Source organism: Tubulanus polymorphus, chromosome 4 (assembly GCF_964204645.1).
Source record: "Tubulanus polymorphus chromosome 4, tnTubPoly1.2, whole genome shotgun sequence".
NCBI classification, from domain to species: Eukaryota; Metazoa; Nemertea; class Palaeonemertea; order Tubulaniformes; family Tubulanidae; genus Tubulanus; species Tubulanus polymorphus.
The window spans coordinates 22,864,685-22,890,396 of record NC_134028.1 but is presented as its reverse complement, the minus strand read 5'-3'; the positions used below and the strand labels follow the sequence as shown (position 1 = coordinate 22,890,396).

Sequence of the window (25,712 nt, the reverse complement as noted above, 5' to 3'; positions counted from 1 at the left end):
TCAGGCCCCACTCTTTATATTCTATCCTTTTTTTTGAGTCGAGGTAGGAATAGACCCCTGCCCGCCCTCTAAGCGTGCAGGACACTAAACCTTCGAATTGCTCTCGGACCCCACTCTTCATATCAGCATTTGATGCTGTTTTATTTTGTGGTTCGAAGCTCACGCGTTCGCTTTATATTTTTTCTTTTCATATGGCTTTCTTCTCCTTATTTGTCGTCTGACTAGAACTCTCATCAGTTCCGACTCGGATCAAGTTTAATCTTTTAGAGACAGACAGCAAAAAGTTGTGTAACTTGCACCAACACCAGCAGCAACACTGATACAGATGAATCTTTCACTAACTACGTTATTAGTTCCACATAAATCATTTCATTCTCAAATGCAGAGCCGTGAAGGCAACAGAAATAACTTGTACAACTTTTCATTCATTTGGTGACCAAAGACTAGAGTTAAAAGTTTGGGACCCTTTTTTGATGACCAAAAAGTCAAAGTGTGGTCTATGGTTCTCTATTGATGACCGAAGAGTCATAGTTTGGTCCATGGTTTTGTTTCGGTGACCAAAGAGTCAAAATGTGGCCCATAGTCCTGTTTTCGTGATCAGAGAGTCAAAGTTTGGTTCATGACCTTGTTTTAGGGACCAAAGAGTCAAAGTGAGGCCCATAGTCCTGTTTTCGTGATCAGAGAGTCAAAGTTTGGTTCATGACCTTGTTTTAGGGACCAAAGAGTCAAAGTGAGGCCCATAGTCCTGTTTTCGTGATCAGAGAGTCAAAGTTTGGTTCATGACCTTGTTTTAGGGACCAAAGAGTCAAAGTTTGGTCCATGGTGGTGTTTTGGGAACAAAGAGTCAAAGTTTGGTTCATGACCATAGTTCAGTAACTAAAGGTGGCACTAGAGATGAATTTTCATACGCGGAGCAGTTTTTATAGCCATGAAATTGTCACTGCTGTACCAGAGCAAACGTAACATGAGAATGAGTGTTGCATATTTTGAATAGGGGAATTGGACTAATCATCAATCACTTGTATAAAGTCAAGAATAAGTACGCACTGAATGGGATAATTCACTAATTCGAGTCTACATGTAAAACAATACAGTCATTGATCGAAGTCTAAAAGCTATTATAAACTGACAAATTGATCGAGCACAGAAAAAATCTTAAATAACAGCGGAGGATGTTTATGACTTACATAAACTGATATGATCGTGAAAAATGGCAAAATACACTAGAGATATCCCCTCTTGTTGTGACAATAGTCTGTATTCAGCATTTCTATTCTAGTAGACAGGAATGATAAATATCGCGACAAAGCAGCGATAACGGGTTTTGTGCATTAGTATATGGAGGAAAACGAAGTATTTACAATTGATTACAACATACACAATGGTGTACCAGCAGCGCTACTGTGGCAATCGAGGATTCCACTTATGGCAGGTGAGGATCCATCACGTTCAATAGTGGTTATATTACTTGGATACCGCGCTTCATTTACATTTCAATTAAATTCTAATCAACTTTTCTCATCGGCAAATCTTTTTTCAGTAAAATTATACCATTGGGAACACAAGTCTCATATATGTGATGACTTGTTTGACAAAATTTCCATTTGGGAGCAGAAAAATCCAGTTCAAAGTTCATTGAAAATGAACTAACTTTCACTACGTATAACTGAGTGTATTGTTGCGCCATCTGATGTGAGCTGGTATCCCGTTAATTTGAAATGTTGTTCATGAAATCAAGTGAACGCGTTTCCTACAAGAAAATCGCTAAGATTTGTCCTTCAAACACAGTTAAATAATCTTAGATATGTAACTACTACAATGCATAATACGCTTTATCAAAGTCTCAATGTAGTAGGAAGGTCGCGGTAGCCTAACTGTGAAAACTACAGCTATATCTGGTTGAATATCATCTGTTTTAAACTTTTTACGACTTTCAAGTTCAGTAAAATATTTCGTGATATAAGTATAATTAGTTCGCAGCCCCTTAAATTCTGTCTAGAAAAGAAGTCACGAAGGTAGAAATATACTGTCATCAATAGAATATCCTGAATATAATAATAGAACAATAGTCTCTTCGTGTCAATCTATGTCCCACCTAATAAATTGTAAAGTTTCAGAAAATGCATCCTATCTTTTTGAAAAGGGTAACTAATTATTAAGGATATCTATCTATCAGTGGTGATATACTGTGCCACGTACTGCTGAAGGCAAATGAAAGTGTATCTGAAAATCCATAAAAGTGATCACAAAACATATCACTTTTCTAATGAGTACCATACTCTTCTTCAAAAAATGAAGAGTAAGTCTTTGTCTAAGAATCTGCAGAAAAATAGGAAGCAGCAATGAATGTGACTGCATCTCGACTCGACAAGTCGTCCTATAGACCTACAGTTGTTTTACTAAGAACCAGTATTTACAACGGTTTCTAAAATAGCACAGACGAAAATAGAATACATCTTTCTGCTAGAAATGTATTCAAAAAGAAGCAGTAAACCGCCAAATATCAACAGTAATTATACATATGATATTTTATAGGTAATTGAAATGTTCATTAAGCCGTATTTTGATCGGAGCCAAGGAGCAGTTTGTGATCATTCGACACCTTAAATAATGGCCCTAAAAATTGAAACGTCCAAATTCAAAATCCTGGAAGTGACAGTGAAATTATGTTTGCACTCACCGGGTCTCATAGCAATAACAACCAGCAAAATTGAACTCGTCCAAATGGCCGGTGGTATATACAGCTTGAAACATGAAATGTTCCCGTCACGTGTGGCCACATGACGTGTTTCATAATGATTAATTCTTACTTAGAATAATAAAAAGATGGGACACATTTTCTGAAATATCCTGAAACCCCTTCCCCTACAGACCCAACACCCTACACTAAATCTAACCTCTATCCCCCTCGCCCTCCCTCTACCCCATAACCTCCCGCCCTCCCTCTACCCCTTCCCTCCCATCCTCCCTCTACCCCATCCCTCCCGCCCTCCCTCTACCCCATCCCTCCCGCCCTCCCTCTACCCCATCCCTCCCGCCCTCCCTCTACCCCATCCCTCCCGCCCTCCCTCTACCCATCCCTCCCGCCCTCCCTCTACCCCATCCCTCCCGCCCTCCCTCTACCCCTTCCCTCCCCCAGCCCTACCCACCCTCCCCGAACCCGAGGTTAGATGAGTTGAAATGTTCTGATGTTTTAGTTAGACGGAGTGGAATCTAATGAAGATGAGAGAACATAAGTCAATGTTCAATCACAGGATGAAGTATTCAGTGATCTGTACTCTGTATGTGTACACAATGTTACATGTATCAGTAACTGTTCAATCAGTATGCAATAAGTACAACGGTTTAATCTACAGAAATTCTACCTAAAGATACACATGATCTGATTATCACAAAGGAACATGATAGAAAACAGTTGTATTATTGACATCAGGAACCAGTTTCATAATGATAAGAAATAACATTTGAGTTGATCACAATTTAAACAAGCAGCCTATCGGCTGATACAGCTCCGCTGTTTTACGAAAAGATTTTACAAGGACCACCTACATAGCACTCTCAAGAGTTCAAATCCAGAAAACGGCTCTATAACTTTTTAGCCCTTGGCCCATAATATCTACATACCAAGCTTTGTCAATATCAGATGATTGTAGGACAAGTAGCAATTGAAAGATTTTACAAGCGCATGGTCTGTACAGCGCCCACTAGAAATCAGATTGGAAAATGGCTCAGCAACGTTTAGCCCATGGCCAAAAATATTGACATACCAAATTTCGTCAAGATTGGGTAATAATTGTAGGACAAGTAGCGATTTAAAGATTTTACAAGCGCCACTCGTACGGTGCACCCTAGAGATTAAATTTGGAAAACCGCTCTATGACTTTTTAGCTCTTGGCTTGTAGTATCTACATACCAAGTTTCGTCAACATCGGACAATAATTGTAGGACAAGTGGCGATTTAAATATTTTCCAAGCGCCACCCGTACAGCGCCCCCTAGAGATCAAATTGGGAAAACGGCTTTATAACTTTTTAGCCCTTGGCCCATAGAAGCTTCATACTAAGTTTGGTCAAGATTAGAATAGAACCGTAGCACTAGTAACAAATTGAAGCAAAAGTTGACAGACGGACGGACGGACAGACGACAGATAATCACCCTAACCCATCAGCTCTTTCGGTTACAGCGGAGCTAAAAACCTGTTAAGATGCTTACTGAAATAAAAATCCCAACCTTGAACTAATCCTAGCCAAATATTTACCCATAATAAGAAATTTGAAATGATTGAATAAATGCAACAGGTTTCTGTGATTTCATTTCAAAACATGGTTTATAACAAATACTGTGAAACTGGTCCCTTAAAATCAATTCAACAACCGATAAATATAGATAAATGTAACTTATCTTGAATTTCCACATATAGTGATTACTGGTGCTGAATCCAAAAAGGTCTGACTGAATCATTGATTCCTTGTTGTCCTGTGCTGAATCCACGATTGATTCCTGATGTCCGGTGCGAAACCAAAAAAGTCTGATTGTGAAACACTGATTCCTTGATGTCCTGTGCATAATCCAAGAGTGATTCCTCGTTTTCCTGCGCTGCATCAAAATTCCCATTGAACATGTTGAAGTGATGCCTATAATAGACAAATCTAAGATCGTTTTCTTTCCTTGCCTTATCCTTATTAGAAATAACTGCAGAAACATCTAATTTAAAATTCAAATTTACAAATTAAATTGTTCGCTCCATTCTGCAGTTAATTTTACTCACTGGGTTTTTCTATTCACACTTTAGGTTTTGCATCCACAATTGAACATGAAATATAAAACAAGAATGTAATGAATGAACAAATATTATCTGTTTCTGAAAGCGATGAAGAGAACATGAAATAAACTTACCACGGTTTTCACTGTTTGATGTAATCAGTCGATGTAATCATTTTAGAATAAAATTCATTACAACACTCCGAGTCGAAAACATCGTGGTCTAGAAATATCAGGATGAATGACGATATGCTTGACTGAGCGCCACCATGTGCACCGTTTACGTAGGACGTGCCTGAAATAAAATGATTACCCACACAGTATCTGAGATGGAATATTTTTCGCCATTTAAACCAATGTTACAAACACTTACCAAATATCAAAATACTGGTTTCAGGGGTCGGAAAGGAGGGTGGCAATGTTTGTATAAGCGAGGTTTTTGCTGTACATGTTAGTAGATAATAAGGCACGCCATCTTTTCGATATTGCTTCGCGCCGCCACTAGACTGGTTGCCTTCCAATTCTGCGCCACCTATTCGCGGGAAGGTAGACTGGTTTCCGGTCTCTATCTTCGGGACAGGCAACCAGTCTAGCGGGAAGGTAGAGACCGGCAACCAGGCTTAGGCAGCGGCTAGGGCCACCGCCGTCACGCCAGTACATCTTCACCCGTCAAGGGATTCGAACCCACTACGCTAAAGCTGTTCCCCGAACCCCTTGACCTCACGAGTCGGTGGAGTCGTTACTAGCCGACCAGAATCCGGTCGTACCAATCACAGCGCTTGTAACAAACCGACGACAGTAGACTTCTGTTGGTTTTCCCGTTAAATGGACCAATCAGCGAACGTTTTACCGAACAAGGAAGTATTTCGCAAATCGATATATGACGTCATGCGCAACAGCGCCAGTAATGAAATCACGCTTCGTGAGGCCAGGGTGCTTGCGGAAGCGAGTTTGGGAGTGATACTGGACCCCTGGCAAGCGAGGATGCGCCAGTAAAGCCAGTGGGGAAGTGAAAACAAGACTGGGGCCAGTTTTATAAATTAAGATTGGTATTATCTTTTACCTGGGAGTAAACTCAATTAGCTTCTCCAGCGGATTAAAGAAAGCCCAGCCAGTGGTCCTGTATGACTCAGTCAGTCTCCGCGTCGTGGGCGGCGTCCTTACAAAATGCGTCAAAAACGATTAAAATCTTCGACGCGAGTCAAACAACTGACACCACGACATCCCCGGACGTCCATAATTCATGGCTTATTGCTATTCTACATGTACACACAACACAAGTGACAAATGTTGAGGCGAGAAACATGGTTGATGATAACACCGTGTCAAAAGCTATCCCAACATCGTGTCAAACTGCTGCCGAACTGCTGCGGGAATTGTACGGATTTGACAGCGTCGCCCGAGTGAAATGTCTCGGCGGAGTCGACGACGCGAATTTCTACATTAAAACGACGAAAACGGGCTGAGAATTTACGCTGAAAATATTGAATTCTGAGCAATCAAAACATCCGCAAAATACAGGTGAAGGTTTTATCATCGTTATTGATAGATTTATAGGACAATCAACGTAGAAGAAATATTCGACGGAATATTTTCTATCAACGATATAAATCCTTTTTGATGAAATAACTATTACACAAATGTCCGAATCATCATTCGAATTCCATTTTCTATATACAATTCTTTATCTTGGTAAGATAAAGGAATCTTAATGTATCTTAAGTAAAATGTTTATACGTCGAAGGGAAATTATTGGTTTGGCCAAAATACTCCCGGCCCAGGACGCTAGAATTATTCACAGTTTTTGGTGCAATGAATGATAATAGATACGCCATTTGGTTACATATGTATACGATTATTCAGTATTCGACCTAGTTCGCTACCAGATCGTTGTTGGTAGGGTTCATATCCGATAAATTGGATCGGCTTTGATACGTGGTTTTTCAGTGAAAATATCCCTGCTCGTGAAACTAAACCACCTGACAGATTTGACTGCATTAACTGACTATGTCTAGCTCGACACAGGGATATGTGTCAAGGTTCAATATGATATAAGGTTCCTATGTCGATTAGATAAGTTTTCTCCGAAAGAATGCACTATAAAAATGTTTCAATCCAGGTAGGACATTATCGCCGGTTGATTTATTGTACTCAACTGGTCATCCCTCCGCAGCCCTTCGGCGCAACTGAAGAATATTTTGTGGGGTTCTAAACACATGAGACTTGTACTAAAAAGCAGGTACTACAGATCCATCCAATCAACATAAGTGTTTTTTCGAACACATATCCTCCCTCGGATTCGATCATGATGGGTCGAGACTGCCACGGCCATCATGGCCCGCGTGCCCGTGATGAATCATGCGCGGCCTCATTACACCGTATGGTGCTGCCGCAACGCCCATGCATAGCGGATTTTTTATACACTAAATACGAACTGACGCTGGCAATTGGTACGAGTCTACTGCCAGAGTCAATTTATGTTAGTGTATGAAAAATCCGCTAATAGTTAGTATAGCGACAGCACCATACAGTTTAATGCGATCGCGTTCAAAAAATCCATAACAATCGGGAAAAAAACACTGAAATTCAAAAACAAACTTGTATTGAAATTATGAAACAAAAGAAATGTGCTTTTTCTTGTGAAAATCCCCCACTTGCCCTGGTGGGAGATTGGTGTTGATGTGAATAAACGGGGTAACTATTTGCAGGATCTGAGAATCGAAAAAATATAGAAAAGAAACTCAAAACGATGAAGTCTGAACTAAAATGCTAGGTGCTTTTTCTTTTTCTCTTATTACAGGGATGTCCCGTTTGTCTGCCTCAAGTTCCACCGAAGGCCGTTAAATGGAATCTCATAAACCTTCCTGAATTACGAGGTTTACTTCCACTGGTCAAGAATTCCGAAATTAGACACATTTTGGACAACATCATTACAGAATTCGAAGAAATTGTTCTCCCAAATTTACAACGTTTGCGTTCAGGCACGTTTTTGATATTTTAACAGTAGAATTTACCTTTAATACTTGGTACTATATTTAACCGATGACTGAAAGTATAAGATTTTTAGAAAATAGATTTTAGTCAAATTCACCGAGTTGACCCGGGTCCTGTAAGGATCGTATCCGCTGCTATATATCACACAGACATGGCGTTTGTATTTCAAAATAAATTTTTTCCTTTTCTTATTCCTTGTCTCTTTTAGGAATACTTCATTGCGACTTGAATGAGAACAATGTGATCATCTCCGAATTAAACAGCGACCAAATAAAAATTGTCTACATCGATTATGGCGATTGCAGTCATTCGTATTTAGTATTCGACTTGGCGATCGCGCTTATGCATTTTACGTATGACAACAAGGGTCGTGATATTTTTGAAATATTTCGGGAGATTTTATCCGGTTACACTTCGAATTTCTACATTACCGAAGCGGAAAAACGCGTTTTGAAAACTTTTATCTGCGCTAGATTCACTCAGATACTAGTAGAGTGTAGTGTCTATGAATCGGATCCTGCAAACCAGTGGTCAGTTCTGGAGAAATTTTGTGAAATTGCAAATGATCAACTTTGGAACGTCGGCGATTAGGAGAAATGTCTTTTTAATGTTAGGCTAAAATAGCTAATACCTTCCTTGTCTTTGTCTGATGAGCTTAAAAGTTGACCCGGTCGGTCGCCTATCTATCCTGTACAACTTTTTAAAAAATCCTATATCCCGGGCTAGTCACAGCCACACTGATTACAAATCTATTGCGGTTTACACGACACTGCGCAGAAACAATGAATCATTTTTAGCCTTATATAAAGTTTAGAGCAATAAATTAGTGCGGAATACCTGATTTATCTTTCGCTTCGGATATTTCTAAGGTTGGGCGAAGCACCCGGGCGTGGGGCGGCGCCCCCACTGTTGATGCCAATATCTGCAACGTTTGGCTAAGCCATCATCAGTCAGTCTCCCTTGATGATTTCTCCCCTCTAATGGAGATAACTCCTTATCCATTTATGACTTCATTTAAACCGGTTTTCAAAGATTCTTTGATAGAGGCGAACGGATCAGAAACGCCCGCTTATTCAAAATTATGAGCAATAAAGTTATTTTGGATTTTCGAATAAAATTAAATTGAATTGTCGTCTCGTGGACGACATCGAGAAACGACAACCTAAAGCGTTAAAAGCCGAAAATGGACGAAATTGGCATTGTCATCCCCGCTGAAAAAGTCGAAGAAAATGCCGGAGGAGAAGGCCCCAGACCGACGACTGGTCAGAATTACACGACCGGTTTCGATCCTCTGTCCAGCGAGTTCGACGACATGTACGTCAAATACAAGAAACTCCAACGACAACTCGAATTCCTCGAGGTTCAAGAGGAATACATCAAAGACGAGCAGAAAAACCTGAAAAAAGAGTATCTGCATGCTCAGGAAGAGGTGAAACGAATCCAGAGCGTACCGCTGGTCATCGGTCAGTTCCTCGAGGCGGTCGACCAGAATACGGGAATCGTCGGCTCAACGACCGGTTCTAATTACTACGTGCGAATCCTGTCGACGATCGACCGCGAGCTTTTGAAACCGAGCGCCAGCGTCGCGTTACACAAACACTCGAACGCATTAGTCGACGTGTTACCCCCGGAGGCTGACAGCAGCATCACGATGTTACAATCCGACGAAAAACCGGACGTAACGTACGGGGATATCGGCGGAATGGATATCCAGAAACAGGAGGTGCGCGAGGCGGTCGAATTACCGCTGACGCATTTCGACCTGTACAGCCAGATCGGAATCGAGCCTCCGCGCGGGGTGTTGATGTTCGGGCCGCCGGGTTGCGGTAAAACGATGCTCGCGAAGGCGGTCGCGCATCACACGACCGCGGCGTTCATCCGCGTCGTTGGGTCGGAGTTCGTTCAGAAGTATCTCGGCGAGGGTCCGCGTATGGTCCGCGACGTGTTCCGTCTGGCGAAGGAGAACGCGCCGGCGATCATATTCATCGACGAAATCGACGCGATCGCGACGAAGCGGTTCGACGCGCAGACCGGCGCCGATCGCGAGGTCCAGCGAATTCTGCTCGAGTTATTGAATCAGATGGATGGTTTCGATCAAACGATCAACGTGAAGGTGATCATGGCGACGAATCGCGCCGATACGCTCGATCCCGCGTTGCTGCGTCCCGGGCGGCTCGATCGTAAAATCGAATTCCCGATGCCCGATCGGCGTCAGAAGCGGTTGATATTCTCGACGATCACGGGGAAGATGAATTTGAGCGAGGAGGTCGATTTGGAGGATTACGTCGCGCGGCCCGATAAAATCAGCGGCGCCGATATCAACGCAATCGTTCAGGAGGCCGGTATGCAGGCCGTCCGCGAGAACCGTTACGTAGTGTTGGCGAAAGATTTCGAGAAAGGTTACAAGAATAACATCAAGAAAGACGAACAAGAACATGAATTCTATAAATAAATAAATCAAAACATTGTGAACTATCTTTAAACCTTAATCGATGTAGACTTATATAAAATTGTGTGAAAAATCTTCACTAAGTAAAGTAGACTTTGTTCACTCTCTTGTGAGATCGAAGATTAAAAAGGAGTCTACTTCATATGAAATGTATAAGTTGTAATTTCAAGTTTCATTAAATGTTTCTTTCTTCTTGAAGATTGACTTCGAAGTTTTTTTATTTTGCAGGAGGTTATGCTTTTCGGGGGGCCGAATGGAATTTTTATAGTATGCTTCTCAAACCGAAATCTTATCACATGCAAACTTGTTTGAAATCTTCATAGATGTCGGACATTCATGATATTGATGACTCGACCTAATGATGACTTTGTGATGCTTGAATTGGCATACCGGAGCCAGTTGTTCAAAAGTTGGTTACAGATTGCTAGGCAACATTCCATTGTTAGCAATTGATCACCGACTCTAAAATAATGCAGCCCCTGAAGTAAAATTATTCCTTAATTTCATTCGATTGAGAAGTGTTTCTGGGCAGCGGACAGCTTGTTGAAATAACAAATTTGGATTGTTGTATAATTCCCAGAGAGTTTGAACATTTCACTTTATCAAGAAAAGAAAGGAATGAATGATTTTTGGACAGTTTCAATTTTTGGTGGTGTAATCTGTATATTTTTTGTATGTCGTAGTTTTATTTGGACGATTCGATTCATCTCATATTTTCTAGTCGAATCTAACTTTTCCGTTATTCGTTATTCCGTTGTTTTTGCGAATTCTTGACGTCGGATGAATAAATTTTTAATTCTTTCCGAATAGCAATATAGAATTAATTGATGAAGGTCATGTGGAGCCCTGTAAACATTGAAAATTGTTTTTGTTAATTTCCAAAGTTTATCTAAATTAGCGATTTGGACACCGCTACGGATTGACAAATGCGCTGATGTATTTGACGTTGCCGATAGAATTAAGCTGGTGCTCATTTTAGGAAGGTAGGTAAAAAAAAACTTCCTTTAGAATAATCTGTTTAAACATGTTAAAACCTGTAATCAAGTCAAAGTGTAAATCTATTTTATTTGCACAAACTAAATTATGCAATGTGGTGTGTTTGGTTTGTTTATTTTTCTTGACGTCGTTTGGATCTAGTATTGGATGGCTCGTTTAGTGTAGTAGTGTATGCAGTAGCCAACAGACGAAGCAGTTCTTAATCAGAATCGTGTTGTAGTAGAGCCCGCTTCTCAGCTCACTCTGCACTTTCGTGCACTTTCAGCCGCTGTTCCTCAAACAGGTTGTAGGGAACCGGTAACAACGACTGGTATTCAGACTACGGTCACTCCATTCATTTTTACATTCACCCCTATCGAAATCAGCCACCCCTTGTAGAATATCTGCTGCTCCTACGGACCAAACATAGAAGATTACAGGGGCGGATCTAGACGGGAGCACGCAGAGCACGTGCTCCTGTCGCAAATTCTGAGTGCCCTTTTTGAAAAATCCCATCTCTTAAAGAATTGTTGCAGAATGTCATTTTTGTGTCTCAGGTGCCAGGAAATTGCATTAAAATGAGTTGAAATTGAAAATGGGTGGATAGTGCCTTTTCTTATGAATTGCCCTTTTTTAATTCTGTGCTCCTGTCATTGTCTGCCTCTAGATCCGCCCCTGGATTACACCAAAATTAAACTTGAATTTTTTGGGGGATTGAAAGCCTTGCTTTTCAGCAGCCACGATATGTCATAAACTTAACAATGAATGCAGCTCCCCTTTCCCTATATGAAGAAAACTGCATTCCCCGACAGGTCCAACTAATGTCAGACCAATATTTGAAAATACAAATTAAGACAGTCAAGTAGCACTCAGCTGTACACCTCAGATAAATTTACACCTGTGATCATTATGATACAAAAATACTATGAGTTTGAAGTAAAGAACGCCTATCTACGAGTTCAGGGTAGGAATCCACTGGATTCATTCGTAGCATCCATAAACTCATTGAATGTATTTGAGAAGACTTCTTCATAGGCCTATTCATTATATTTTGGTCAAATGCTGGAGAAAATTCGGTTTTCGTAATAATGCAATCTAGGTTCGCCCGTCCAGCGTCACATCTTCAGAGTTTTTCATAAAAATTGTGCTCTCACATTCTAGAAAGTTCCATTGTCAGATTTCTACACAAAATTGCGATCTACTTTTTGACATAAGGTCGCTTGAAAAATGTTATAAATTAGAGCTATCAATTCTGTTATATCATTATAGACCTACATTATGTAGTTAGTTACCTCATTGTTCGTGATAAGCTTTTATAATCGATGGGCTTATACCAACAAACCACAGACAGGTTACCGACTAATCATGGCGAAGGGTTTCTCAAGATGATTGAAAAAAAAATTTGTAAAAGAAAATGTTGAGGTCGTAGAGATGGTCTTTCCGTACACCCCCTGTATCTCGTGAACATGGTCTATGAAATAGATAGCCTACCATAACCATCGATGAAATAATACTGAGAATAAAAAGAGTTCCAACATGTTTTCTTGAGTTGATAATCTTTATGACGTTTGACATTATCCTTACAAGTCATTTTCAATACGTTATTCACTATTCCTCAAGAGTTCGACTATAAAGATATAGCCTACTGCTACATTGAACAAACTATCAGCTCAAGGGAACATTTTATGCTCTTTTTATTTTAGTGTGCAGGGATTTTATATTTTCATTCTTGTGTCGGATATTTTTCTGAACATACAGAAAATGACACGATCAGGCCTCTGGGAATCTGTGTGGTTTAGTGTTGAGTTGTTTATTATCGTGTTGACGCTGAACGAAGGTGTCAGATATTTCCTGTTTAAGATTCACCCCTCAGACACTAGATACATCTATTCATTTACACATGACATTTACACACAGTCTCGGTCTATGTTTGAACATCATCTCAGCTTCTGTTCCGCTGTCGTCACTAAGTGGCTCGATTGCGTCTTACATCACAGACACACGGCAGCAGCTTCAGGAGTCTGACTAGCGTTATCAGATATCTCTTATCTTGTTTTTTTTTCGCCCAGATCGTATCGAAAATGGCTCGAACAAAAAAGCCGATGACGGAAGGCATCGCGGAGACCGCTGGTCGTCGCGATAAACCAGGCAGACGAATGAAAGAGGTATTCGGCTTCGAATGGTCGGACTTCAGAAGTTTCGAAGCGTTTACGCAATTAGCGCACAAACCTATGGAGCCATATGGGTTAGCGGTTATGAGAATATTGTTCGGTAAGTTTTCATTTTGATTTTAACGGGGCGCATGTTCACAGAAAATTCACTTAAGTCAAACTCAGTGTTGAAAAAGACGTAACACTGCTTAAGTTGGCTCTGTTTTTGGGTCTCAGTTTGTATTTCAAAGTCAATTCCTTAAAGTATAAATTGTAATTTTATAAGTTGCCAGATCGGTATTTAAGTTGTGTTGACAGTAGAATAGCCCAAATAATCAGGGGCCAGTTGCACAGTCGTGACGTAAGTCCAAAAATGGTCTTAAATCTTAAGACTGGTTTTAAGTTGCTATAGAACTAAGTTGGTCTTAGACTGGTCTTAAGTCTAAGCCATGACTGTGCAACAGGCCCAGGGGCTGGTTCCTGAGTTGAGACTTAAGTCCAAAAATGGTCTTAAATTTCAAGACTGGTCGTAAGTTGTTAGATTGGTTAAAGAACTAAGATGTCTTAAATTGGTCTTAAGTCTAAGCCTTGACTTTGCAACTGGCCCCAGAAGATTAAAGCCCACTCAATATACAATTTAAACGATATTTTCGATTTTGAGCTTTTTGCAAATTGTATAGACTGGGTTTTGGCCATGGTCCTTATTAAGTTTTCACTATTTTTTTCATTACAATTCAATATACCAACTGTAGACCTCATTTCAAAAACTCATCAACACAATGATCATGCCATAACGATAAACCGGTGCAACTCGCTCCAGAATATTTGTGTGGATCAATAACATTTATTCCCTCTTGACAACAAATTTGGTTTTGACTTAAAACGACTAAAATTGTCTTCGACATCATTTTCCCCGGACAAATGATGGCTTTTGAATTATTTTCAGCGCAGACTGTTTGGCGTGTGCTGTCCGCCCTCAGGGGGCTACGGTGGTATATCAGTTTTGCTTGTGCTCTGGTTAAAGTTTGCGTAGGCACATTCTCTAGCTCTCAGTAGGTGGTTGTTGATGATTAGGGAGTGGCATGGCAGCAGTAATTGAACGTTATGAAGCTCTAGAATATTTTCGAATAATGATTCTGAGAAATTTGTCGTTCGTCATATCATACTTAATTTGATTATATGTGATCAGAAATCAAATTTCAACAAGACGTTCAAAGAAAGATATTCAGAAAATTCAGGTTTTGAATAATTTCGGATAGATTCTAACGGCACAATTTGCTAGAACTTTTCATTTTGGTTTCAATTGACTGCTTCAGAATAGGGTGCCGGGTCCAGGCTTCAGAATGTCTGATAGGGTGCAGGGTCCAGGCTTCAGAATGTCTGATAGGGTGCAGGGTCCAGGCTTCAGAATGTCTGATAGGGTGCAGGGTCCAGGCTTCAGAATGTCTGATAGGGTGTGGGGTCCAGGCTTCAGAATGTCTGATAGGGTGCCAGGTCCAGGCTTCAGAATGTCTGATAGGTTGTGGGGTCCAGGCTTCAGAATGTGTGATAGGTTGCGGGGTCCAGGCTTCAGAATGTCTGATAGGGTGCAGGGTCCAGGCTTCAGAATGTCTGATAGGGTGCCAGGTCCAGGCTTCAGAATGTCTGATAGGTTGTGGGGTCCAGGCTTCAGAATGTGTGATAGGTTGCGGGGTCCAGGCTTCAGAATGTCTGATAGGGTGCAGGGTCCAGGCTTCAGAATGTCTGATAGGGTGCCAGGTCCAGGCTTCAGAATGTCTGATAGGTTGTGGGGTCCAGGCTTCAGAATGTCTGATAGGGTGCGGGGTCCAGGCTTCAGAATGTCTGATCGGGTGCAGGGTCCAGGCTTCAGAATGTCTGATAGGGTGCAGGGTCCAGGCTTCAGAATGTCTGATAGGTTGCGGGGTCCAGGTTTCAGAATTGTGGATTGACACCTAGTGTAAATGTCTCAATATGGACATCTTTTTTTTCAGGTATTCTGATGTTTATAGATTTGTTTGGTGAAAGAGGTTTGACCGAAGTCGATTCCAGGTGGGGCGATCCAGATAATCAATGTTACTATCCTCTATTCGACTTCTTGCGGCCTCTTCCGCTGCACTGGATGCATCTACTATTCATGGTGATGTTAACAGGTATAGTACTGATACAAACACCAGCAGCATTAATTCATTATGAATTTAATGTTCATACTACGATTCCTCGAAAACTTAACCCCTGAATTGACGAAACATTTTTGAAGATCTCCAATCTTATCTAAAATTCATTAATCAAGCTAAACTAGTTGAAACTCCTTGATATATCATTAAAAAGAATTATTGTCAGTTAAGTGACCGATGATACTTGTTTTCCTGAAGTCGTCAAAATAATGATGCCCCTAGCTATGACAAGAAGCTGTAGTTTGACTAATCATTTCCTGTAAACATCCTAAATTTTTGAGACTTTCTCCTTGAATATACTTAAAATATTCGTCCAATTCGGGATGAAATAACAAATTTTAAACGACTTGACATTTGTCATTGTTTAACGTATGTTTTATATCATCGCTTCTTTTTTTATCTTGATTCGTGATTGTTCATGATGAAATATCATCGCGGAAAAAAAACATTTCATAAACAATGGACTTCGTGTAACAACACTCCTCGCGTAACCGCGGCAGACAGAGAGAGAGAGAACGAACAGGTCTCAAAATATGAAACCATCGTCTCGCGAGAGATGCCCGAAACTGATCACGTTTATTTTCGAAAAAAATGTCATTTCAAAAGAAAAGTTGCCAGTATAAGTTTGTAAACAATGACGGTCTGACTGCCAGCGGGTATACTGAATTTCATTTCATCTCCCACGCCTGACTATAATTGTCGATTGCCTAGGGTCATTTTTGAATTTCCTCTTCTTGTTCTAATCGATTTTTATTTCTGCGCAGCGTTGGTCGAAGAATGGAGAATCTTGGTTAACCATTTCAGTGCTAATTGATTTATACCCCAAAATGCTGGAGATAGTTTGAAAATTCGAAAAAATTCTACCCCAGTGTATATTCAAAGAGCAAAACCCACAATTGCTGATATAAAAGTTAATTCTGACAGTTTCAAATTTTTTACTTAACTTCGAAACTGTCAGAATAAATTGTCCAATCATCAACTGTCGGTTTTGCTCATTAACCCTTTCAGTGCTGACTATAATCAATACCCTATAGTGCTGGAGATAATTTGAAAATTTTGAAAAATTCCACCCTAGTGTGTTGAATAACGGGAATACCACTATAGTGAGTCTACACCGCGGCGCGGTATATCGTTAGTTACTAATATTTCACTATGTTTGAAAGGTGCTGCCATCTTTTAATAGAGATAAAAACTAATTACATCAATACACCGCAGTGCAGTGTACTAGCAAAATCTATCACCGATTCATACACCGCACTGCGGTGTAGACGCACTGAAAGGGTTAAATCATGACCAGTCTTAAGATTTGAGACCACTACTGGACTTAAGTCTAGATGTTCTGCACACTGAAAATCAAAAGAAAGAATTTTTCGTTACTGGACTATTGAGGATAGAACAAGGAATATTAGAAAGGAATAACACAAAGCACATATACATTTACAAAAGAATATTTCTGGTTATTTTGTAGGTGTAATCGGTATAATATTCGGATGTTTCTATCGAGTAAGCTGCGCGATGTTTATGATTCCGTATTGGTATATATTCTGGTTGGACAAACTAAGCTGGAACAATCATTCTTACCTGTACGGTCTCGTTTCTATCATACTCCTGCTCGTCGACGCTAATCGCGCCTGGTCAGTATCCTCCGCGTCATCTCTGTTTTCGGAATCGATTTGTTATTATACCGTAGCTGATGAAATACCAGGGTCTGATCTAAGCACTCGTCCGATTGCCCGGGACAAGTATATTCTCTTCAGGGCAAGTAGGTTATCATTATCGCTAGTGCAATTTATGTTACAAAGCTTTTTTCCCACTCGATACAACGGATGATAGTGCCACCAATTGGACTGCCTGGTGTAGGGCAAGAAGCTTTTAGAGAGGGCAAGCAAAATTTTAGATATGCTTGCCCCCGGGCAAGTGACTTTCATTCCTTAGATCGGACCCTGAATACCCGTGAAACACGCATGTCTGTGTATATACTGAAAATGTAAATGTTCAATGGTATCGTGACCAGTTTCAATGTCTTTGCTACAAACATACTCTACTTCATAATCCAAGAAGGGGCTGAAATGATGAATTTTCAATGCGCTTTCATTATCTACAGTAGAACTCGCTTGATTTCGGATCAGCTGGGCTGAAAAATTGTCTAAACAAAATCCGAATTATGTGCTCTCATTTGAAATAGAAATGACCTAGTGGAGACTGGAATTTTAGTCCAAAATAAGTGAAAATCTAAATTAAACCGATTCGAAATTGAGTGAGTTATACTGTATAAACAACTAGATGATATTTGTGAGTTAGATTTAACTCTACAGTTCAAATCTGTTTATTTTCAATGTTGTAATCCAAGTAGTCAGATTCTAACCTGGTGTGTGTGTGTATTATTTTCAGGTCAGTTGATGGTTACATTTGGCCGCGGATAAGAAACGCTCACGTGCCCGCTTGGAACTATGGAATTTTACGATTCCAATTGTTCTTAGTCTACTTCATAGCTGGCTTAAAGAAAACAGATCGCGACTGGGTCAGCGGTCAGTCAATGCACCATCTCTCCGCGCATTGGGTCTTCGCTCCATTCAGGTTAGCAACAGCACAATCAACTTTCAATTGTTTGGTCACTGTTGATGACCACTGATATATCTAGATGACCAATGATATCTCTAGATGACCACTGATATATCTAGATGACCACTGATATATCTAGATGACCACTGATATATCTAGATGACCACTGATATATCTAGATGACCACTGATATATCTAGATGAACACTGATATCTCTAGAAGACCACTGATATCTCAAGATGACCACTGATATATCTAGATGAACACTGATATATCTAGAAGACCACTGATATCTCTAGAAGACCACTGATATCTCTAGATGGCCACTGATATATCTAGATGAACACTGATATCTCTAGAAGACCACTGATATCTCTAGATGACCACTGATATATCTAGATGAACACTGATATCTCTAGAAGACCACTGATATCTCTAGATGACCACTGATATATCTAGATGAACACTGATATCTCTAGAAGACCACTGATATCTCTAGATGACCACTGATATATCTAGATGAACACTGATATCTCAAGATGACCACTGATATCTCAAGATGACCACTGATATCTCAAGATGACCACTGATATATCTAGATGAACACTGATATATCTAGATGAACACTGATATCTCTAGAAGACCACTGATATCTCTAGATGGCCACTGATATATCTAGATGAACACTGATATCTCTAGAAGACCACTGATATCTCTAGATGACCACTGATATATCTAGATGAACACTGATATCTCTAGAAGACCACTGATATCTCTAGATGACCACTGATATATCTAGATGAACACTGATATCTCTAGAAGACCACTGATATCTCTAGATGACCACTGATATATCTAGATGAACACTGATATCTCAAGATGACCACTGATATCTCAAGATGACCACTGATATCTCAAGATGACCACTGATATCTCTAGATGACCACTGATATATCTAGATGAACACTGATATCCGTAAGATGACTACTGATATCTCTAGATGACCACTGATATCTCTAGATGAACACTGATATCTCTAGATGACCACTGATATCTCTAGATGGCCATGCACTGATATATCTAGATGGCCACTGATATCTCTAGATGATGCACTGATATCTCTAGATGACCACTGATATATCTAGATGATGCACTGATATCTCTAGATGACCACTGATATCTCTAGATGGCCACTGATATATCTAGATGAACATTGATATCTCTAGAAGACCACTGATATCTCTAGATGAACACTGATATCTCTAGATGACCACTGATATCTCTAGATGATGCACTGATATCTCTAGATGACCACTGATATATCTAGATGGCCATGCACTGATATCTCTAGATGACCATGCACTTATACATCTACAAGTAGATGACTGCTGTAGTTACTGTTTCAGCTTTTTTCCTGATTTATTACAGGTTGATAGTGAGTAGAAAACTGGTTGATTTGATAGTTGTTCACATCGGTGGTCTGATCATTGATTTGAGTATGGGTTATTTGTTGTATTTTGACGTGACACGGCCGCTCGGATTCGCCATTGGATTATCTTTCAATCTGATGAACTCGCAAATATTCAGTATCGGTAAGTTAATGCCGTTCTAAAGCTTGGGCTTTTTCATGCGAACTTGACTCGAAAAATCAATAAAAACGATACAGGGTGTGTGTACTAGTCCTGAAAATCCGGGAAATGAAAATTTAGGTTTTTTCTGAAGCTATGAAAAACCTATGAGTTCCTATATTTAGAAGCTATGTTAAAGGTATTGAAAATTAAACTGCAAATGGTGTGTGATTGGATTCGTTTTTTATCAAAGGTATGTTCCCGTGGACCATGATGTCAACGATGCCCCTCTATTGCGCTGCTGATTGGCCGATAAAGCTCTATCGCAAGCTGACACCGGTCTGCCTGCATTTCAAACTGTCTCCTCTTCAGTCCAGCGATCATTGTTTATACGACAAAAACCAAGTAAAACCAGAGAATACTCAAGTAAGTGCTAAGTTTGGAGCAACCACATTTACCCGATGGTTAACCTTTTCATTGCTGACTAATTAATGCCCTAAAGTGCTAGAGATTATTTCAAAATGTTAAAAATTTCCACCGCAGTGTGTATATAACAGGCATACACCTTTAGTGCTTCTACACTGCGTCGCGGTGTATCATTTGTGACTGATATTTCACCATGTTTAACAGAGGTGCTGTCATCTTTTGATAGAGAAAAAAACTGATTAGTAATCACAAAAATACACCACGATGCGGTGTACTAGCAATGTCCACCAATTTATACAACGCACTGTAGTGTAGATAAAATGACAGGGTTATGAGTTTAACTTACTGTTGAACAATCAACCATCCCCTGATATCTGTAATCTATGATTTCAGGATGTAAAACCCGATCATGGGGACGGAAAGAAAGTGTCATCACCGCGGACGAATCAACACCAGCCGATTCTACGGAGTCGAGCCGGAAAATATCATAAACTAGCGAGCGTGTATGTCATCGTGTACGCACTGATTCAATCATTCCTGCCATACTCGCATTTCATTACTAAGGTAATCTTGCATTTCTCTACAGTTAAATTCATATTTCAATACCCATCTATGGAACTGGTAACGGCAAAGATGGCCACACGGGGTGAAGTAGTGAAGTTTGCTTGCTTACTGAGTGTATATTCAACAGTCTCTGTCTGACTACTTGTCAGTTGACATTGTTGAATCGGGTTTCATCAAGACAGCAACTCGAGAAACTCACTGAAAGAAGGTGACCGGCAAACTTCAGCCGAGAAATAGTCAACATCAGTCCAGAAATGGCCAAATTCACCTCAGTTCAGTACTGAAGCCCTTAAGCCCTTAGAATAATAAATAGCGGTTTCATTGTTTATATTCTAGGGTTATAACAACTGGACACAGGGTCTGTACGGCTATTCGTGGGATATGATGGTGCATAGCTGGAATCAACAGCATATCCGTATAACGTATAAAGACTTAGATACAGGGAAGATCGGCTATCTGAACCCTGAGGTATGGTATAGTACCGGTATACGATATACAGTCCTAACTAAAAACTGGAGAATCGATTGATTTTAAGGATGTAAAAAAGTGTCTGTTGGAACTTACACAAAACCTTTTAAGTACCTTGTTTAAACGAATAATGTGACTCTTACTAACACTAGGATTCAAAGTTATACGATGTATTTGAATCAGTCTTGATAACTTCTTTTCATGTGCCTTAACATATTCCATATATGGACATGACATACCTTAATGAACAAAACCAACAGTTGATGAAATAACAGTTTATTGCCTTACAGTTTCGAAGTTTTCACTAAACTCCATCATCAGAGAAAGAAAAAATAACATTATGAATAATAAGTCTACCAGTCATGTCATACCTTGTTCCTTATCATTCCTAATTTAATCATTGGAATGATTAAAAACCCGAAAATTCAGAGTTGAAAAAATGTATGTAATTTTCGATGTTTCAATGAAATTGAGAGGATATTGTTGATGTTTTAGGCGTGGACTCACTCTCGGCGTAGTCGCTGGAACGCCCACGCTGATATGGTTAAACAGTACGCTGCTTGCGTTAAAGCTAAACTCGAACAATACGACCTTAAAAACATCGAACTCTACATCGACGTTTGGAAATCTATGAATAGACGATTTCAACAGAGGTTTGTTACACTATCAGGGTGGTGCCACTTACCTGGAAACCTGGAAAATTTAGGGAAACTCAGGGAATTTGAAAAAATTTTACCAAAAATCTAGAAAACTCTGGGAATTCAGATAATGCTATTGACCGCATGTTTCTTTATCAGTACGTGATTCAATGAATAATGATAATTTGTAACATATAAGACCTACGTAGAAATTTCTCTGATTCACTCAGGGAATTTTGTGTAATCATGTGGGAAAAATCCGGGAAAAACTCTTGGATTTGTAAATCAGTGGAAAGTGGCCACCCTGACAATGATACAAGAAATATCATATTCCTTTTATTGTCTTTACCCTGGTATTTTCTTTCGAAGCTCTTTCTCCCTATCAGTTTAGCAGATCACATTCAGAAAAGACAATTTTTTCTTTCTCGATATTTCAGGATGTTTGATCCACGCGTTGATATATTAACAGCCGAGTGGAGTCCATTTCGCGCGACGCCGTGGGTTTTACCCCTGCTCTACGATTTATCCGATTGGCGAAATCAGATCGATGGAATAACGCGAGACCTGGCGAACAATACTCAATATACCGATGTCGTGTTTGTGGCTGATTTTCCAGGTTTGTTTACGGGGGTAGGCGTTTTGAACGTGATCCTGGACCCAGCTCTATTGTCGTTGCTTTAGATAACAGCAAAATGAAATGAGCTGATATTTGAAGAAAATGTCAGAGCAAAAATCATATCATGTTAATTCATTTGTTGTGTTCTGATGATATTGCATAACATTGTCTTACATATATTCGTTGAAAGGTTTGATGTTGGAGAATTACGTTCAAGACGACCTGAACTTGACGACTATCGAAGTACTTCAGGGGCAGATTCGAGTCGAGATATTGGAGCCGGCAATCGAGGATGGGCAGTCCGGTGAAAGTGTCAAAAACGTGACATTGAATGTCAAAGATCAACTGGATGTAAGTGTCATACCATTAAACCAACGTTGTCATATGAATAGACCTACAGAAATAGCGATATGAGTAGTCAACTTTAATTACATTTTCATCTTCGTTTTTTTAAAATGAATTTTCCACAATAATACTACCGGGGTCAGATTTTTAGATTTCCGTCACTTGACTATATAATGCATAGTTTTTCTGATAAAGCGACTTCTTCGGCTAACTGAGTCGATATATACGATCAGGACAATGTGGATTCATTATTGTACCGTGAACGTCGGTCAAGGTGGATTCAATCGCATGTGAAAGTGAAATATTTTTTTAAACCCCGTATAGGCCTATACTCAGATTTCATTCTCAAGACCGGCAAATTTTCACCGTCCGAATAGATTGCCGTCGACTGGAATGTAACGCGACTGTAAGCGGTGTGGTATTTTTTTCTGATTGATACTCTTATGTTTTCAGCTGAAACCAGGCGTATTTCACAATGTTCACACTATATCCAGTACACCGTCGTGTTACATGTACAAATTCATCAACAGAACACACGAGGAACTGATGCAGAAAGTCGATGAATATGAAAAGAAACTCAAAGATGCAACCGAACAAGGAAAAGGTAAAGTATTTTCAATTCAACAGGAGTCATAGAGATGCTGACAGGACTGGTTGTACTTCGTAGGATTAACTTGATTTTTTTGAAAATATGAGCTCTCACTACTAATGCATCTTCGCCTAGAAAAGGTAACCAACAAAGTACGCCAGCCGAACCAAAATAGCAGTAAATTCGACCGACCATCCAACTATATCTGCGCGATTTTAGTGTAGATTACAAAATCAAATAATGCCCTGTTTCGTTCACAGCAAGTGTGACTAGTGGGTTTGTAAGGGATACCAGATTAGCATTTGAATTTAAAAAAATCATGAAAAAGAGGGCCATTAAGGGGGCCAATCATCCCTATTTCAACATAGAAAAATACACAGTAACTCATTTTATAAGATAATTCAATTGTTTGTATTTCAGATATAATGACTGTGATGTTGAACGATCCGAATGTCGAGAATTATAAAATGATTCTGATGGACCGAAAACGTTCGGCTGACAAAAAGACGATGTACCCATCAAAACTGTGGAGACAAATGAAAGCCTCATTTCTTAATTTGATCACCGGCGCTTATAAGAGGTGAATATTTCTTAAATTAAGTGTTTAAAGATTTTAAACCGTTGTCGGGAAAATTCGAGAGCAGATCTTGCGAGTTTCTGAGGAAGGTCAGACCGTCTCTTCCTAAAATTCAGAGGGCCCTTAAAAATATCAGCCTCAAGATTTCTGAAGTAAAATTTGACAACCCGTGTCCAGTTCCACAGATTTAAATCTCAATCAGTTAACTCGTTGAAAATGAACTGATTTCCACTCTTAAGTTTTACTCTAACTCACAACTGTTGAACTGGATACAGATGAAAATCCTTTCTCAAATGTATCAACTTATACCTTATTCATAAAACTTACCAAACTCTGCTGAAGCTTTTATCGGCACACGAGCCCTGTTTCTTTAACGTATAGACTTAATCATCATTTCTTAGATCCACCTTTGTTACTGTCTGACTGGGTGCAGCTTTAAAACCCGTCCCAGGTTAAAAGTTATCATTCATCAGACCCTCATTTCATGTTACCTCAATCATAACCTCCCATCCCACCTCTACCCATTCCATTTCCACTTCTTACCATTACACCTATTCCGCGAGTATTTCATCGATTAATTTCAAATGATTTAACCCTTTCAGTGCGTCTACACCGCAGTGTGGTGTATAAATCAGTGATAGATTTTGCTAGTACACCACACTACGGTGTATTGATGTAATTAGTAATAAGTAATTATCTTTCTTGAAAAATGGCAGCACGTGTCAAACATAGTGAAATACTAGTACCTAACGATGCACGGCGCCACATTGTAGACGCACTGTAGTGGTATTCCCGTTATTCAACACACTAGGGTGGAATTTTTTAGAATTTCCAAATTATCTCCAGCACTTTAGGGTATTAATTAGTCAGCACTTAATGGTCGTATTATTTTATCTTCCAGCGTGCTGATGACTGAAGCTGCATTATACACGGTGTTCACCGGTAACAATATGATGGACGTCATCGTCGAGTCAAACTTAACCGGTAAAGTCAACGACGTTAGTTCATCTCTGAGACGATGGTTAATCCCGCCGATACCGATATCGTTAGTGCAACAAACTCAAACTTAATCCACCAGCTACTAAATCCATTTTGTACGTAAACATTCTAAGAAAAAATTTAAAGTTGTATTTGTGGAATTAAATTGTACGAATTAGTTATCGTTATTATACATATATACTGAAAGTATATTCCAATTGTGATTATTGTAATAAGGTAGAAATCTATCCGATGTCGTTTGTTTATAACCGGCTGGTGAATTATTCGAATCATAGCGTGTCACAATCTGATTTTATGGATCAGGAATTGTCCAGATTGTGTGTTGCTCAAACGTCAGTCACCTGTTGTGACTCCCTATGATTTGAAATTCAGTGTTTTATGTTATAATCGTATGTTGTGGCATTCCAATTGTGCTGATGTGGCAGAAGGCATAAGTCTGTTTGATATGAAAACAATTTACGTCGGGTTAGTCTGGAAGAGAGCTATCAAGTAACTCGTCTGTGGTTCAGTTTCACGAAAACCTGAAACCACAAGGTTGTTATTTAAGCCCATGCAATTATCAAAGCTTATCACCAATGAGTATTAAATTGCTTTAAAAGAACGTGTCCAGAGTTGCTAAAATTGTTGTATGTATTAACCCAGTATCTCTATTGCTCTGTAAATCACTGGAGCTAGTTTCACAGGGACCAATACCTGCTGAAGAGATGATTTGTTATATTTTTGCTGTAATGATGAGAAGGCTCAACTTGTGTCTGTAACATCAAATTTTATGTAGTACGAGAGTTTTAAATTAAATATATATATTTTATAGATGGATGTATTGACTATGTTTATAGATGTTTACCGTTCAAATAAACT

The 25,712-nt window shown here is 39.6% G+C and overlaps 2 protein-coding genes across 3 annotated transcripts; both read left to right on the top strand.

Moving 5' to 3' along the window:
* The first annotated feature begins 8,918 nt into the window (after window positions 1-8,918).
* LOC141903589 (26S proteasome regulatory subunit 6B) lies at window positions 8,919-10,401 on the top strand. The gene has a single exon (XM_074791778.1). The coding sequence runs from the start codon at window positions 8,938-8,940 to the stop codon at window positions 10,204-10,206; it is 1,269 nt and encodes a 422-aa protein (XP_074647879.1). The 5' UTR covers window positions 8,919-8,937; the 3' UTR covers window positions 10,207-10,401.
* Window positions 10,402-11,050: 649 nt separating this feature from the next.
* LOC141903630 (vitamin K-dependent gamma-carboxylase-like) lies at window positions 11,051-25,685 on the top strand. 2 transcript variants are annotated; one of them, XM_074791832.1, is made up of 15 exons: window positions 11,051-11,186; window positions 13,248-13,449; window positions 15,320-15,478; window positions 16,971-17,136; window positions 17,894-18,079; window positions 19,493-19,656; window positions 19,886-20,058; window positions 20,452-20,622; window positions 20,959-21,090; window positions 21,586-21,743; window positions 22,166-22,344; window positions 22,535-22,695; window positions 23,143-23,293; window positions 23,699-23,858; window positions 24,757-25,685. In XM_074791832.1, exons 2-15 carry the CDS (start codon window positions 13,260-13,262, stop codon window positions 24,923-24,925), a joined length of 2,319 nt encoding a protein of 772 aa, XP_074647933.1. In that variant the 5' UTR covers window positions 11,051-11,186; window positions 13,248-13,259; the 3' UTR covers window positions 24,926-25,685. The 2 variants fall into 2 exon arrangements, with proteins under 2 accessions (XP_074647933.1, XP_074647934.1); XM_074791833.1 differs by lacking the exon at window positions 11,051-11,186 and adding an exon at window positions 14,275-14,320 and having other exon boundaries at window positions 13,313-13,449.
* Window positions 25,686-25,712: the final 27 nt, after the last annotated feature.

Coding starts and splice junctions, on each gene's coding strand:
- LOC141903589 (XM_074791778.1), top strand. CDS start 8,938: ATGGACGAAATTGGCATTGTCATCCCCGCTGAAAAAGTCGAAGAAAAT.
- LOC141903630 (XM_074791832.1), top strand. CDS start 13,260: ATGGCTCGAACAAAAAAGCCGATGACGGAAGGCATCGCGGAGACCGCT. Junction 15,479..16,970: donor ATTCATGGTGATGTTAACAG/GTATAGTACTGA, acceptor GTTATTTTGTAG/GTGTAATCGGTATAATATTC. Junction 22,345..22,534: donor GTTTGTGGCTGATTTTCCAG/GTTTGTTTACGG, acceptor ATTCGTTGAAAG/GTTTGATGTTGGAGAATTAC.